Source organism: Grus americana, chromosome 2 (assembly GCF_028858705.1).
Source record: "Grus americana isolate bGruAme1 chromosome 2, bGruAme1.mat, whole genome shotgun sequence".
In the NCBI taxonomy this organism is placed as follows: Eukaryota; Metazoa; Chordata; class Aves; order Gruiformes; family Gruidae; genus Grus; species Grus americana.
The window spans coordinates 10,464,094-10,481,787 of record NC_072853.1 but is presented as its reverse complement, the minus strand read 5'-3'; the positions used below and the strand labels follow the sequence as shown (position 1 = coordinate 10,481,787).

At 42.8% G+C, this 17,694-nt stretch overlaps 1 protein-coding gene across 2 annotated transcripts in view; it reads right to left on the bottom strand.

Moving 5' to 3' along the window:
• The window catches only part of ASAP1 (ArfGAP with SH3 domain, ankyrin repeat and PH domain 1), a 160,834-nt gene that overhangs the window by 114,362 nt on the left and 28,778 nt on the right, over positions 1-17,694 (bottom strand). The window contains exons 1-2 of one of the 2 annotated variants that reach the window (XM_054816369.1): positions 14,294-14,433; positions 13,582-13,711 (exon numbers count right to left, since the gene is read on the bottom strand). In XM_054816369.1, the coding sequence (XP_054672344.1) occupies positions 13,582-13,707 (126 nt within the window). In that variant the 5' untranslated portion in view covers positions 13,708-13,711; positions 14,294-14,433. Of the gene's footprint in view, positions 1-13,581; positions 13,712-14,293; positions 14,434-17,694 lie in introns of those variants that run through there. The other variant, XM_054816367.1, reaches the window with a different exon arrangement.

The window sequence follows — 17,694 nt, the reverse complement described above, 5'->3', positions numbered from 1 at the left end:
CACTTAAGCTACCTCCTTAAAAATTCTTAGTTAAAAGTCACCCATTCCTGCTGATTTCAAAACCACCATCACTGTTGTACATTACATTATTAACAACACAAGAATGGACAATCATGGTCCTGCATGTTTACAACATGGCACATTCCATTATACTTCATGGACCACTTTTCTTGCGTTCCCAGACAACATCCTTAGCACAGAAGGGATTGCTCAACATATCAAGGGACTTCAGCTCCCCAGACCATCCCAGCATCATTCAACTTTATTCAAATTCAACAGTTTATGAAACTGACAACTAATAGTTTTTGAAGGTCGTAAACAGGCACTCTTGTCATCACTGCACAAAAGTGTTCAAGTTTGTTTTAACATCGCTGTTACATTTTTCTAACAGTTGTCTTCACTTTCTTGGTAATATTGGACAAAACAACAGTTCAACTACTTCCATTGTAGTGTACTTTCAAGATAATGACATTAACATGTAGAAGTATTTATTAAAACAGTCTTGTTTGTTTTGTAGTGAGTATCACATTCATGTGCTTTCATTGCCATGCGCTTTCATGTTACCTGCCTTGACTTCCATAAGGCCTTTGACATGGTCCCACACAACATCCTTGTCACTACGTTGGAGAGAGATGGATTTTATGGATGGACTATTCAATAACAACGAATTGGCTGAATGACCACATCCAAAGATTTTGAATCAATGGCTTACTGTCCAAATGGAGATCAGTAATGAGTAGTGTCCCTCAGGGGCCCATATTGGGACCAATACTGTTCAATATCTTCATTAATGACATAGACAGTGGGATTCATTGCACCCTCAGCAAGCGTGCAGATGACACCAAGCCGAGTGGTGCAGTTGATACACTTAAGGGAGGGATGCCATCCAGAGGGACCTTGACAGGCTTGAGGAACGGGACCCTGTGAACCTCATGAAGTTCAACAAGGCCAAGTGAAAGGTCCTGCACATGGGTCAGGGCAATCCCCAATATCAAGAGACTGGGGGATAAATGGATTGAGAGCAGCCCTGCAGAGAAGGACTTGAGGATACTGGGCGGGGGGAACCAACAAAAAAAAAACACCACCAAAAACCAAAACAGAAGTCAGACATGAGCTGACAGTGTGCACTTGCAGCCCCAAAAGCCAACCATATCCTGGGCTGCATAAAAAGAAGCATGGCCAGCAGGTTGAGGCAGGTAATTCTCCCACTCTACTCTGCTTGTGAAACACTGCTTGAAGTTCTGCATCCAGTTCTAGGCTCCAGCACGAGACATAGACCTGGTCCAGAGGAGGACCATGGAAGTGGTCAGAGGGCTGGAACACCTCTCCTATGAGGACAGGTTGAGAGAGTTAGGGTTGTTCAGCCTGGAGAAGAGAAGGCTCTGGGGAGACCTTATTGCAGCCTTTCGATACTAAAATGAGGCTTATAAGAAAGATAGAGACTTTTTACCAGGGCCTGTAGTGACAGGACAAGGTGCAATGGTTTTTGAACTGAAAGAGGGTAGACTTACATTGAAGAGAAGGAAGAATTTTTTTTTCTTCACAATGAGGGTGGTGAGACACTGGAACAGGTTGCCCAGAAAGTTGTGGATGCCCTATCATTGAAAGTGTTCAAGATCAGGTTGGACAGGGCTTTGAGAAACCTGGTCTAGTGAAAGATGTTCCTATGCACAGCAGGGGGGTTGGACTAGGTGATCTTTAAAGGTACCTTCCAACCCAAATCATTCTATGCTTACTAGCAAGCAGTGCTACTAAATGCTACATAGTGCTACATGCCACCTTCATGACTAAGAACTACCAAAAACAGCTCTACAAAAACACCATGCAGTCCAAATTTGAGTACAGTAAAAGTATCACTTTTCCAGAAGATGTGCAATAACCTAAATATTGTTTGGGCAAAAATAGTCTTCATTAACTAAAACCTGAATTATCTCAGAAATTCCAAGTTTCTATACCCAGCAGTAAAATGACAGTCTCATTCTAAGATGACCTGAATACAACAAAACCAAATTCTGTCGACAGCATCAAAAGCATACACATTGAGATTTAAATAATGAAACACTTTCTCAGCAATATGCTCAACGTGAGAATTTTTGAATTCTAAAATAGATGTAAATAATTTAAATTAAAATTTTAACTTTGACATATATCTATCAGGAGCAAAGCATAACAAAAATGTTGCGAGTTTCATGTAATTCTTAGGGGTTTTCTGTCTTGTTTTAAAGAAACAAGCTGACCCTGAAATTGCTCAAGACCTGCTGCTCCAGCTGGATGCGCTTAAGTCTATGAGGCCTGATGGGATTTGTCCCAGGGTACTGAAAGAGCTGGCCGATGTCATTGTGGGACCTCTCTCCATTATTTTTCAACGGTCTTGGGAGTCTGGAGAGGTCCCAGTCAACGGGAAGCTGGCAAATGTTGTTCCAATTTTCAAGAAGGGTAAGAAGGAACACCCTGGTAACTACCAGCCTGTCAGTCTCACTTCAGTGCCTGGTAAAATTATGGAGAAGGTTATCCTGGGAGTTACTGAAAAACACTTGAGACACAACATAGCCAGCACAGGTTCATGAGGTGAAATTCCTGCTTAATTTCCTTTTTTGACAAGGTCACCCAACCAGTTAACCAAGGGAAGCCAGTAGATGTGGTGAGTTTGGATTTTAGCAAAGCTTTTGATACTGTCTCTCACAGCAACCTTCTGGACAAAATGTCCAGCACACAGCTAGACAAGTCCACAATATGTTGGGTGAGCAAATGGCTGACGAGTCGGGCTCAAAGAGTTACAGTAAATGGGGTTACATTGGGCTGGCTGCCACTCACCAATGGGGTTCCCCAGGGCTCAATTTTAGAGCCAGCACTCTTTAGTGTTTTTATAAATGATCTGGATGCAGGAATCGAATGTATATTAAGTAAGTTTGCTGATGATACTAAACTAGGAGCAACTGTAGACTCCCTTGAGGGTAGACAGGCCTTGCATAAAAATCTGGAAAGACTAGAGAGCTGGGCAATCATCAACCATAAGAAATTTAACAAGAGCAAGCACTGGATTCTGCACCTGGGACAGGGTAATCCTGGTTATACATACAAATTGGGGGATGAGAGGCTGGAGAGCAGCCCCATGGGAAGAGATGTGGGGGTTTGGGTTGATGGCCAGTTGAATATAAGTCACCAGTGTGCCCTGACAGCCAAAAGGGCCAACCATGTCCTGGGGTGCATCAAGCACAGCATAGCTAGCTGGTCAAGGGAGGTGATTGTCCCACTCTACACGGCACTGGTGTGGCCCCACCTCAAGTCCTGTGTGCAGTTTTGGGCACCTCCACATAAGAAGGACATCAAACTATTGGAGCGTGACCAAGACGGTGAAAGGTCTTGAGGGCAAGATTTATGAGGAGTCGCTGAGGTCATTTGGCTTGTTCACCTTGTAGAAGAGAAGGCTGAGGGGTGACCTCATTGCAGTCTACAACTTCCTCAAAGCGGGGCAGAGGAAGGGTAGGTGCTGATCTCCTCTCTGGTGACCAGTGACAGGACACGAGGAAATGGAATGAAGCCACATCAGAGGAAGTTCAGACTAGACATTAGGAAAAAGTTCTCCAGTGAGAGGGTGGTCAGTCACTGAAACAGGCTCCCCAGGGAAGTGGTCATGGCACCAAGCCTGTCAGAGGTCAAGGAACATCAGGATGATGCTCTTAGTCATATGGTTTAGTGCTAGGTAGTCCTGCAGGGAGCTGGACTCAATGATCCTTATGGGTCCCTTCATTCTTGAGATATTCTATGGTTCTATGAAATTAAGTCATAAGAATCTAACAAAAATGTATCTAAATCCTAGTGGTTTCATAACAAGCCACAACTCCCTTGGCAAACAAAACCAGCTAGATTTTATTCCTTCTCACCCCTCCATACCTAAGAAGTTTTATTGAAATGCTATGGAAAAGATTTCTTCAAGTATGCTTCCCTCTTCAATTCCAAATCCTTCACTTGCTTTGGAAATCCAAAAATCAAGAGATAATTTACCTGAAAAGTAAACTATAATACAGGAAGAAAGGAAATTAATGTACTAAATTCCAGGTGGGAGCTCTAGAATTCAAAATTCAGATCACCTTCCTCATGGAAGCAAAATTAATCCAGCAGAGACATATTTAAGCTGTAACACAGTCATCACTTTACAGAATAAATTAGCTGACTTTCTAGAGGTGCAGGTTGATCATTCAAAAAGAATTATCTCTTTGTCAAACACTAACCAAACTATTCTTTAAAAAAAAAAATCATACAAAACCTCAAATTTGATAAACTTTCTGAAATACAGATTTGTAAAAATGTGAGTAGTATTCCATTTCCTCTACTAAAGAAGTCTTTCACTGAAGGAAAAAGAGTTATCAACTTTGCTTACATCAGTTTTATTAGGCTTAAATGTGCTGCTTTTTCAAGAATAAGCTCAGTGTAAACTTTTACCTGAAAACACAAAACACACATTCATGGAACTAAATAACCACTTTGCTCTGCCTGCATATCTTCTAAAAGATTAAATTATGCAGTCCAAACAATTTTAAGAAAGACTGCTTCTACCATCAAGTGGAGTTTTGAACGTCTCTGTGGACAGAGGTTCCCCAGTCTCTCTGGGCACCTGTTCATCAGACTCATGGTTCAAAATAATAATTAAAAAAAAAATAATACACATCCTTCTCCCCCTCAAATCTAATGAGAATATCTGCCTTCTCAGTTTTCTCCCATTACACTCTTGAAAAAAGAAACATGACCTTCCCTTAGCCTCTCTTCTAAGTTGAAGAAATTATTTCCCCTCCTTAAGTGATGTGCTCTAAGCCCCTAATCATCTTGGTGATCCTCACCTAGACTTGTCATGTCTCTCATGTCTTGGTGAACCCAAAACATAGTACTTCAGGTATGGCCTCACAACTGCTGAGTAGAGGGGAAGAACCACACTTTCTGGCTGCTGGCTGCACTCTTCCTAACGCAGCCCAGTATGTGGCTGGCCTTTGTCACTGCCAACCCACATGCAACTTGTCATCCACCTGAGTCCAAGGTTCTTTCCTGGAAAGCTGTCTTCTAGCCAGACTGTGCTGCTCCATCCCTGGCACAGGATTTCACATTTCTCTTCACTGAGCCCCATAACTCTCCTCCTGACAGACCATTTCTCCAGGTCCCACTGAATGGTGACTCTGCCTGCTATCATATCAAGGAACTTGGTATCATCCAAATATACTTGTTGAGACCACACTCCAGCCCATCATCCAGACAATTAAGAGACACCAAACAGTACTGGCCAAAAACTGATCCTGGAGGCATGTCACTTGCAATATGCTACCAGCTGGACTTTGCTTCACTGATCACTGCCCTCTGGGCTTGGCAACCTAGTCAATGTCCCTCCCACCCTATAGGTCACTTACCTGGTCCATCTCTCACCAACCTGGACAGAAGTCTACCAGAGCAGACCATGTCAAAGGCCTTGCAGTTCTACAGACTTTTATTCTGCATAAAGTTATCTCCAGCATCATACTAGATTTTTAGTTCTTAGGCAAGGAAAAAAAACAAAAAGAGACAAGACACTATCAGTATCATAAGTATCTATTTCTGCACCAGAAAGACTTCTGTATTTCTCCTGATAACAAATGTAACAAGAAGGATAAAACAAGCGAGGTCGGGATAGAGGTAGCTACTAAAAAGAAAGAAGTAGTATACATTCTCTGGCTTAACCACAGTAACACCACAACTTCAGGCCTGTCCTTTCACCAGCGAGCAACAGAGACAAGGAGGCCATGTGTGCGCCCATGTGCACATCTATGTGTGTAAAGGGGGAAATGGGATCCCAACAGGGTTTTGTTGCTTTTTCAGAGGAGGATTAAAGGAAAAGTTTCCCATAATCACTACAATCAAACCCACTGTCCTCAAAAATCCTACTTGTCACAATGCTTACACAAAACCTCAGCATTGGCCCACTGTTTTTTTAAAACCCAATATATATAACACAGATCAGTACTGTCTCTTTAGAAGTATAAAACAACTGTTTGCTACACTTTTCAGCAGGGAGTGTACTTCCAGCTGTATTCCTTCAGGAAAGGAAGCTCATGCTATTATCTCAGGAGTTTTCCTTCACACTCACCAATAAACTTTAGGCCCCTTGGCCAGTATCAGTCAAATCTTACAGAACAGTCTCCAAGAGAAGTACCATGGCACGTGCTATTAAGTGGATTCTGAAAAGTTTCCCATGAAATATAAAAATATATTATTGGTTTAGGGCACTTTTTTTACAACATGCTTATATTGCCTCCCTCTGCACCTGAAACAATACTAGTAATTAGCATTCATGGCTTGATTCTGCCTAATGATTTTATTGCAAGGCACTATTCCATTCAAAGTTAGATGTTCTATTCTTTCTTACAGTTCTCCTCTGTAAGTGTTTCACATCTGTTTAAAAAAATATTAATAAACACCTTCATTCACATCATTTGAAATAACAACAATAGTCATGAAAATTAAGTTTTCCTCTTTGGAGGGAGAAATATACTGGAAATTAAATCAACCAATCTAATTCTGTTCCAAATCATTAATCTGCAGTCTTTCAGTGACACCATGCTGGATTACTAACATGGTTTTGTGGGTTGCCCACCTCTTTCTTTTTTCTTCAAATAACTCGTTCTTTTTTATTGTGTTTTAACTACAGAAGATATTTCCACAGGTCTCCAATCTAAACACTAAAACCAACTTTAAGTCATGTCACTTTAAGCATCTGTCTCTCCTCCATCAGGGCCCAAGTTCCCATGACTACACGGTCCACACTCTGTCAGGATTTATCTGAACGGCATACTGAACAGAGTGCAGCAAAGAGCACTTTCACAGTTTCCTAACTGATGAGCAAACATGAAGAAGCCTGTTGGGAGTTCAAAGCAAGAAGCAGTACTTCTCTAAAAAACATATGGGCTATCAAAAACCAATAAGTACTTTCAAAAGTGTGCCTAAAATGAATAGAAATTCTCAAAAGGCAGAGCTAATTAATCTGCCGTGACTGAAACTTTGAGCTACCACTGAATATTCTTTTCATTTTCTTCACATCAGTCACATTTAGGTAAAAGAAGATTGTCTGCCTATTACAACCGAATGTTTCGACAACTATCAAATGAAGGGTAAAACCGATTACATACTAAACGAGTAAGTACTGTAGCATGTTCATGTAAAAACAACCTCAACCGCATTTTTGTGAAACACGCTATTGTAAATACACAATATTGCTGTCAAGTCTCCTTCTTCATCACATTTTCAGTACCATGATCAGGAGTCACCCATGAGCTGTCACTGTGGGCTCTGTATTTTAGAAAGCTCATGTACCTATTTTTAAGTCTGTGGTGCAGTTTGCCATTCAGTGTAAAAACAGTAGTAATTATCCTGAGTTTTATTTACTAGACAAAGAAACTTTTCTTGCCTGGTTCTTTTGGGATGGTCTGCTACCAAAAGTATATTTCTTTGGAAAGAGAACATTGCTTGTGGTCTGTTACATAAGAATCAGCTCTTAAGTACAAGGCTCTCTATGATGTAAGACTGTTTCTGACTGCCGTAAGTAACAGGTTACAAGGTTAGGAAAAGCTGGGTTTAAGTCTATGGCTGCTAGAGTCTCTCGGATTGCCCCCCTCCCCAAATAAAAATATATTTTAATTAAAAAAATAAAGAAGAATAAACAGGATGTTACTATTTACCTGTTGTAATTATATAGAAGTGATGCTTCAATGGAAATGAAGTGATAGAAAAATTTCTTTCTCTTCAGACACACATACAAAAAGATCTTACCAGTTTTCACAGTTCAGGCTAATGAACAACTTCTGTACATATTGCCAACTGAAACAAAAAGTGATTTAGAATGGAAGTGCTCCTGCTCTCTTGCATGGTTTCACCTGCCTCATTTGACAGAATATTTTGTCTCTGGAAAAGGATCTTGTGGTAGAAAAGCACATGAAATTACTGTAGATGAACTGACTGCATAGTAGTCATAACTGTATAGCAGTTCCGGTGTTACACAAGTTTCTACAAAATCGTAAGGAGGAAAACCCCTGTCCCCTTACTCTTGTCCCAAAAGTTCTTCCCCCAGTAAAATAAGAAAAACTCATAGAAACTGAAGCATGAAAGGAGAGTTACACACGGGAAACCATGAAAATGATTCATACACAACACCCTTTCAAAGAAAATTTAAAAAAAAAAAGGCAAAACAAAAAAACCCCTGTACTTTCCCTTTTCCCATCTCTAATCTTAGATAAGTGTCCATGACACTATGAAGAACATTGAGAAATCTTTCTCCTTCAAGTTATGTTAGATTATACCAGACATGCACTGAGAACAACAAAATTTATGTTAGGCTGAGCAGGAACCAGTCAGTCATTCTTTCACTGCTGTAGCATGCACACATCTGTTACAGGACCAGGCTAGACCCACAGACTTCTAAGCTCAAGCAGATCAGCACAGTGAGAAACAAAATGAGCAACAGTCATGGCAGGAATGGTGGTTTAGGGTTTTTCTATTTTTTTTTTTTAAAAAACCCAAACCTATCTGCAGCCATATTTCATTGCACTCACCAGTTAAATATTTATTACAAAAGGATGCATATGACAAGATCTAATTGTCAGAAAGTGCATTCTGAGTTTTCAATTTCTCACTAAAGAGCAAAAGAAATAAATAACATTAATCATTAAAGTTGCTCAAGTATTACAAACGTATAACGGTAAAATAGGCATCAGAAACAACTACAGCTATTCTTTACCATTTCATCACCTTCTAACTGTCCCTTCTTATCTACCAGTCTGCCTAAAGGGAATTTAAACATTTAAGCTTAACCTCTGTATCTCAAGACAGTCCTACAAAACATCTGCTGCTTTAGGAGAAAGACTCAGAACTGCCTCGTCATGAAAACCGAGTTATCCCTTGAGTGTAAAGATGTCCTTTCAGCTGGAGCTGGGACACAGTGGAATTCTAATCAGGCCAGTCTTGTGGTGATACCACATGTGCACTACTTATTCTCAGAACAGATGTCATCATTCCCTAAAAATTCCAAGTAGCTCATACAGTAATATCAACTCAAGGACTAAAATCAACTCTTCAAAAATCTATTTGTGTAACACAAATCATGGAGCTACTATGGATAAAAAAGCATGTCTGGTAAGAACAAGGCAGAGGCTGTATTTTAAGACACTGTATCAGTAATCCGTCTATATGATCTTTGGATTTCAAAATATTTTTTAAAGTAATTAACCACCTATTTACATACACCAATAATCCACTTCTTCATAGGAATATTATGAAAAGCTTCTTCCAGTTTCATGCAGAAATATGAAGTAAAAAATGTCTTTTTTGCATGAACGTAACATTATCCTGAAGGAATCAACATGGAAATGAGCATAGACTGCAAATTCTCTTAAACTAGACCTAGACTACAATATAATGGTTTTGTTCCCTCCCCTCAGAGTTTGAAAAAAAAAATCAATCATTACTTTAGCAAGAAAATGAACCTTAAAACTTGTGTTTACTAATAGCCATAACACTCATGCTTTAAAAAAAATTTATAATTAAACAAAAAGATAATCTTGCAGTTCTTTGGCAAATACTGTATATGATGCCTAACTTTGGCTTCAAAGATGACAAGGGCTTTTTTTTTTGTCTGGTGTGACTGGACAACAAAAAAAGCCCTAAGTTTTGTCTCTTAAGAGGAAAAGAACCCTTGTAAATTTTGAAAACTTGCTTAACATGAGCCATCAATGTGCGCTTGCAGCCCAGAAAGCCAACCGTGTCCTGGGCTGCATCAAAAGAAGTGTGACCAGCAGGTCAAGGGAGGTGATTCTCCCCCTCTACTCCACTCTTGTAAGACCCCACCTGGAGTACTGCATCCAGCTCTGGGGGCCCCAACATAAGGTTGGGCATGGAGCTGTTGGGGCAAGTCCAGAGGAGGCCACAAAGGTGATCAGAGGGCTGGAACACCTCTCCTGTGAAGACAGGCTGAGAGAGTTGGGGTTGTTCAGCCTGAAGAAGAGAAAGCTCTGGGGAGACCTTCTAGCAGCCTTCCCGTACTTGAAGGGGGCCTACAAGAAAGCTGGGAGGAACTACAAGGGCATGTCATGATAGGACAAGGGGTAATGGCTTTAAACCGAAAGAGGGTAGATATACATTAGATATTAGGAAGAAATTCTTCCCTGTGAGGGTGGTGAGGCACTGGAACAGGTTGCCCAGAGAAGCTGTGGAGGCCCCCTCCCTGGAAGTGTTCAAGGCCAGGTTGGATGGGGCTTTGGGCAACGTGGTCTAGTGGACGGTGTCCCTGCCCAAGGCAGGGAGGTTGGAACTAGATGATCTTCCAGGTCCCTTCCAACCCAAACCATTCTATGATTCTATGAAAAGTTTCAGTAAACAATGTAGCATGAAACCTTTCTAGTCAATCAACAGCTACATACAGAATGTACTTAATATTTTCTCCTTTGATAGTAGTACAATAGATCTAAATAAAGTTTGGTTGGCTTTTTTTTTTGGGGGGGGGGTTGGTTTTGTCTTTTTTTTTTTTCTTCAGTAAGTCACCCATAAACACACAGAAGTCCTTCAGAGAATCTTTCCTAGGGTTCTGATTTTTGAGGTATGCCTTCATATTTTGTTGAGCTTAGCACTAGAAACTTACCAAATGCAAAGTTATCAGAATCAGTAAAAATGCCTGCTCTGATTTTTCATCTGAAACTCCTCCCAAAACTGCACCTAACCGTACTCAAAGTCTCCTCTGAAAAGAATTGTAGTTATAGAAGGAAAAGAGTCACAACTAGGAGAGAATATTTATCAATCCACTCAGTTGAACTAACTGCACTTGCACTGGAAGACAACAAAGTGAGAAAAACAGCAACTGAGACCATCATCTATGTTATTATTTCAGAAAACTTGTTAACTGTGATCAAGGAACAGTAAATTTAACAATTATGTAATGCCTTCATGTAATTAGATAGAGACACAGACACACACACAAAACAGTCTATTTCTTCTTTGTCACATTCTTTATGAAAAGGCAGTTCTGATCTAACCACTGAGCTGAGCTATGCTAGGAATTGCACCAGACTGAGAGGCTATGGAACGGATCTAACTTTGGTTAAATCTGTTTAATTTCCCTACCATTTCTGTTCACAAAATAGTTCTAGTTCACGATCTTATTTAGAAAAATAAAAATAATTAGTTTATCCACAAACCAGCTTATACTCACTGAAGTAGGTACAGGCTGTGTTAAATTAAGTCAGCTTTAAAATAATGACCTAAGATACTTCAGGCTGCAGTGCCGTGACAGCACAGAGCTTGACACTGCCTGAAGAAGCCCAGTGAGGGCTCCAACCCACATCAAGTTAAAGATCAAACAGCTGCACAGATGGGATCATCCCCTTTGCCTTAATACAGTGGGCTCAACACTGAAGTTCAGGAGCTGCTAGAAAAGCTTTTGAGTCATTCATGATGCATGGACAATAGCAGTGGTAATAAGAGCTACATAACAGCCACTTCAACCATTCAATTTCAATCCCCTGCTTCATATGAATCACAGCCTTAGGTTAGCAGATGTACAGAAATCAACCTAGCTTAAAGCAGCAGCAACTGAGTATGCAAGCTACAACTACAATACAGACACACAGTCAAAGACTCTAATGGAGCACTTCACCTGCCACATTCTTCCCATCTGCATTTCTTTATGCAAATTAATAAAAACAATTTGGGAGAGTTGCAGATTTTTTGCAGTATGTAACAGTAGAGCACATTTATATCTTGTTTTCCATGAAGTAAAGCTTTTTTTATATTTACATATAATAAAAAAATACAAAACAAGTTCAGAATCAATTTAAACTGCAAACAGTTTAAATAGGGCACATAAAATAGTTATAGAAACAACACAAATTCAAGAAATAGCAACGCAAGCACTAGAAGCACCCATTATTCTCTATTCCTCTGATTTATCGCTGTCAAATCAGACACAAAAACTTTGAAAATACACACAATTCACATAAATACACAGTGTTCTCCACCATTTATCTTCTCTATTTTGGTTTTCTTTGGACAGGCATTACCACACTCAGACTGTACTGATGTATCTCCCAAATCATGAAAGCATTAGACTGTATTCTTACCCTAGAAGTCACAGTGATGGCAGAATACACATTTTTTTACTTAACTCTATGAATGCTGTCAACTGTACTAATAAGTACTGTACCTATTCCACATAGTTAAGACCAGGGGGCAGCAATACTGTCAAACACAAACCAAAGCAGGTTGATTTCTGACAAATGTATAAGCAACCATGGCTCAGTCACATGAGGAAAAAAAAGCAGTTACAGTTATGGAAAAAAGTTACAGAAGTTATTCTAGGTTACATCATAAAAATAAAATATATAATTTTAAATGCAATCTTACAATTGCTCTATTACCTGGTCAGTTATTGTAAACAATAGGACTGTTAAAGTTTTGAACATAGACAGTTTTTTCTACATTAACTAATTTTAATCCAATGGAATTAGGTTTTCCATAACCAAGACTATCAGTGGAACGCCATGATTAATACTCTTTCCTTGCATACCAAATGCTTTCCTCATGCCAACACATTCAGCAAAACTAAAAAGAATCTATTAAATCCATCTCCTAGATACATGCTGGCTCCAGAGGAATTGACAAATACTTGATGAACTAAGTGTATAATCCAAAACAACTGCAATCTATAAAACAACAGCAAAAAAATGTCTTCTTTCATTGTCATTATGCTAGTACCTTCAACAAGCACAGGGTAAGAGAAAAGCTACACACTGTCTTGGTTTAAAGTCATTTGGAAGACATTTCCTCATTATTGCTGACCTAGTCCATAGGAAGTCACACCGAAACCTCAAATAGGAAGCAGTGGACTGACATCCCATAGAAACCAGCTTTGGAAGTTTACCCATTTTCACACTCCTATTTCTTGATAGCGAAGCAGGATGAACATTTAAATGACGGCCATTAAAAAAATTAAAAAAAACCAAAACACTGAAGCTTCAAGGTTAAGATGCTGACACTATATAATCACTTCTCCTGCATTATTTTGCTCTCCTTCCACCACCTATTTTGTTTTCGTATTATTTTCCTCACTCTACATTCATCCTTACCTCATTGCTTAAACGAAGTCTCCCTTGGCAGGTTTCTGCAGTCAGAGTTCTGCGCTGACTTGATCTAACGAGTGGCTGGGGAAAACCTCTGCTAACGCTCCCAAACAAAACTCAACCTTCATCTTCCCTCTAAAAATCCCAGCGTTCACACTTTTTTCTACTGCAACAACCGCCAACACCAAAAACATCAAGAAGTACAACAGTAATATTTAAGTTCAGGCAACTGCTTTACACGCTAATCTTTAAGACACCAGGGCAGGAAAGCTTTCTGTAGCTAGCTCAACACAAGAGCAAAGTCCCACAATTAAAAGACCAGATTACACGCATACCAATGCCTCTAGCTCCCGTGGATTTGGGCGGGTGGTACTGCCCCGTCCCTGATGCTCTGTCTCAAAGACAAAAAATAACCACCCAAAACCTAACCAAAGGAAAAAAAGGGAGGGTAATGATCTACCTCTTCCAGCAGCGTGACTGTATTTCTGCAGTTCTGCAACCGGGTAGTGAAGCTGGAGGTGGTCGGGGAGTTGTAATCCTCTGTGGTCTCGGCGATGAACTCCGACACGGTGATCTGGTCCGGCATGATCCTACCCCACCGGCAAAGCCCAAAAGGAGCCGAGCACACAGATCCGGGGGAAGGAAAGCCAAGTTTTGGGGGGAAGGTGAGGGGGGGGGGGAGGGGGGAAGAAGAAAAAAAAGAAGAAAAAAGAAGAAAAAAAAAAAAGAAAAGGAAAAAAAAGCAGAGGGAAGACGTTACCAGCCAGCAGAGATCCGCAGCATCAAAGCAGCGGAGCCGCAAAGAGAGGCTGAGGCTTCGCCCTCTACATCCAGCCTTCCCCCCGGCCGCCCCCTCCTCCTCCCGGGCAGGAGGTGAAGGGGGAGAGGCCCCCACCCGGCGCCCCTCACACGGCACCCCGCGCCGCTCGGCCCCGCCGGTGGGGAGCGCTCCCTCGGCTGACTGCGGCCCCTCGACGGCTGCGGGGACGGGGCCGCCTCTGAGGAGCCCGGCCCCGCCGCCGGCGCTGAGGAGAGGGAGGGCGGCAGGAGGGGAGCGGCGCCCGCCAGCCCCCACCTCGCCAGGCTCAGCCCCTTTCCCCACCCGCCGCCGACCCTCCTCACGCCCCCCGCCTGAACCGCCGCTCCCGCCCGCCGCCAAGTTGAGCACTAACTTGTGCGGGCTCCGGCTGCGCCCCCCGGCCGGGGGGAAGGAGGGGAAGGGCCGGGGGAGGCGGCGGGGGCGGCGGCTGGCCGGGGCTGGCGGGGGCTCCCGCCGCCGCTGACAGTCACCCGGTGACTGACACGCGCTGCCCAACGCCCGCCCGCAGCCGTTACGTGGGCCAACGAGGAAGTGTTCTGCGCAGGCGCAGCCGCCCGCCGCCCGCCTCCCCCTGCCCCCTCCCCCCTCCCCCGGCGGCGGCAGCGCCCCCTCCCCCGACCTCGCGCCGGAGCGCGCGCGCGGGGGTGGCGCGGGGGCTGCGCGGAGCGCGGAGCGCAGCGCGGGGGATGGGGAGCTGCGCCTCTCTCTCTTCTTTCTTATGATAAAAATGGGCTTTTTGGTGGAAGCACGCAGGGCCGGGGTGGGGGGGGGTGCCGGGCTCCGGCTCTGTGCCCCACCGGGAGAGGGGGCTTGCCGTGCCGGCAGGCGGGTGGCAGCAGCGCCCCCGGCGCGGAGCAGCGCCCTGCCCTGCCCTGCCCTGCCCGCCCGGCCCGGGCTGCGCCCCAGCTGCAGCCGCGGGTATGTCCCAAGGGCGAGTGCGCGGTGCCTTCTCTCATCCCTGCTTTAGGTCCCTCACCGCCAGTCGAAGCCCCTTTGCTGTGTTTCGGACCTCCCGAGCCCTCGTGCTACAACCTCTGTATGACGTAAAGCAAGATACCAGATTCCTTACAGCCACTGCTGATGAAGTCATCACTTTTAAGCAACCTGACTATATAGATTTTCACCCTCCTTATACTCAGGTAATTTTTAAGAAGTCCTGCCGTGGCTCAGCGCCACCCCCGAAGTAATTACTCGTTCTGCTCTTGTCAGGGCCTGCGAGAGGGACGGGTGCCTGTCACGACGGCTGGACTGCACAGCTCGCCACCGTGCCCTCGCGCAACGGAGAGAGCAGCAGCAGCACCGCCCTGACACCTTCATCGCATCCCTGGTATCTGTCCTTCCTCTGTGGTGTTCACCCATCCTGCCCTCTCTCACAAGTAGTATTTCTGACTAAGTTAAAATATCCTTTATCTGTTATTGCATCGTGTAACTCGGAGAATTGACAGCACTAATGAGGCTTTTTTTTCCTTTTTTTTTTCTTAAGCTTAGATTTTGGGGCCCATATGTGCCTTTCTAAAGAAGGTTAGGTCTCAGGAGGCTCAAGTAATTATGGTCATCTGCTCTTTCAGTCTGATTTATTTAGTCACACTATGCGTTTTCCGTTTCTTTGTATTTGGGATTTTCTCCACACAAGCTGGGAAATTCAGGACTGGTAAATATTCTCAAATCTGAACAATTGAAAATGAACAATATTATATGGATATATCCATTTCAAAGGTTTTAATATTCTGTGTATGAGGACCCACTCCTGTATTACAGTGTGCTTAGGCTTTTACATGGTTTTGTATGTAATTCTAATAAAATCCTGTACAACTCAAAAATAGTTGAAAATACCAGCAAAAGCCTGCGATGCCTGAGTAAGCATAAAAAGGAGATACCTGATTTGTGTATACCCATAAAAAATGATTTGCATGCAGCTCTGCCAGCACAAATATGACCAATACTCCTGAGAAATGGTCCTGCCCGAACACGTTTCTTTGATTTCATTGCCTTAGCAGAAGCCCTCCAGATGGCCATGTGATTGCTGCTGCTGCTGCTTCACGTGATCCGGCTTTCCGGTGCAAAGCTGCGGGATCGTACAGATGATTGTTAAACGTCATGAGACTCTGAAAGGTAGAGTAGGCAAGAGGAGGAGGAGGAGGAAGCCAAGAAAAGAACCGCGTGGGAGTTGCACTGAAAAATGGATTTGGGCAAAAAAAAAATTGAAGCGCTGAAGAAGCGACTGGAGGGGTAGGAAGAAAATCAATTGAGGATCGTGTTCATAAGAGCAGTGGAGGAGGACGAGAGATCAAGAAGATAAAAGTGGCTGGTGGCATGAAAAGCAGTATGGAAAGGAGAGTGAAGAACTGGCTGGGGGTTGGGGCCAGGGAAGAGCTGTTAGAAGCATGAAAAAGAGCTGTTTCAGTGTGCCTGGCCTGCATGGAAACTGGATGGGTGAGGGGCTGGGATATGGCCCGAGGGCCAAACAGGACCTCTGTGGTCATCCCCTGTAATTTCCTGCAGACCATTGATCATGGGCTGTCCCACCGCTGTTCCTGAGCCGGACCTACGGTCTGCGGGTCAGCTGCGGCGCTCACGTTAGAAGACCTGATCCCTCTCTAGCAGATTTCAAGTGAGGATAAATCCATGGCATTGATGGGTAAACTGGTTTAATTAATTGAGTATTCACATTGTTACAGTTGAATTGTTCCTCTTCAGACTGAAGTTATTGAGCTTGAGCACTAGTCTTCGGATTGTAAAATAACTTCGTCAGCTATCCTAAACAAATCCTACCCCAGAGTACAGACAAAAGCTGGACATGTTGCTGCAGAGATGGTTTCTTTAATACTGTTTAGAGAAAACTTAACCTGCAGAATTAAAAAGCATGTTCAACAAAGAAATGGAGGAGGCAGGCTGGGGAAATTGGAGCAGTGAAGAGTGACAGAAATGAAGGCATAGCAGAGAGTAACAGTAGTTGAGCTCCTGTGTGTCCTCATCAGGAAAAAAAATGGTCTTTTACAGTAAAATATTAAATATATAAAAAATAGAATGAATACAGGAGAATACTGGGAAATAAAGAGAACAGCACAAGGCCTAAAAAATGAAAAAGGAAGATCGATGGCTACCCATCATAATTGCCTATTGGTCTGGTTTTTTAACAGTTCTTAAATTATTAGCTTTATTAAAAAGAATATGGTGCTCAGTTTTGCTGCTTTGAAGCCGCATTTCCTCTTTCCCAACACAAATGCTGGTAGATAAAATAACCCTATGGGCATGACCTCTTTAGGCTTGGATTACCTTCACTTAAACTCACTGGAAGCAAGAGTAGTTAATTAATATGATGTTAAAAAATAAGTGATACAACTTGCCTGTAAAAATGTGCTTACATTTAAACTAGTCACATTATGTAACTCTTTCAGATAGCTTTTAGTGGATTTCAGATTTAACCATGTTTCCTGTTTTGAATTGCCATCAGTATCTGAGATTCACTTCTAAATTTGTAAGATGCACCTTTCTATAAATTGTCACTAACTGAAATCACTGTTTCACTTCACAAATGTCAAAGAATAATCAGCAGAGTGTGAAAGTTATATTTCACGGCGTCTGCTTTAACGCTATCTTAGTCTGTGCTAGATCCTGGGGGAGGCTGTGCCGCAGCCTTCTTCTCATGCAAGGCTTGCCAGTAGAAGTTGTGCTTATCTCACTCCTCTTGGTATTCTGATGTGAAATGCTTCTCCGTGTCCATCCTGGGACAAGCTGGGTGAGGAGAGTCCC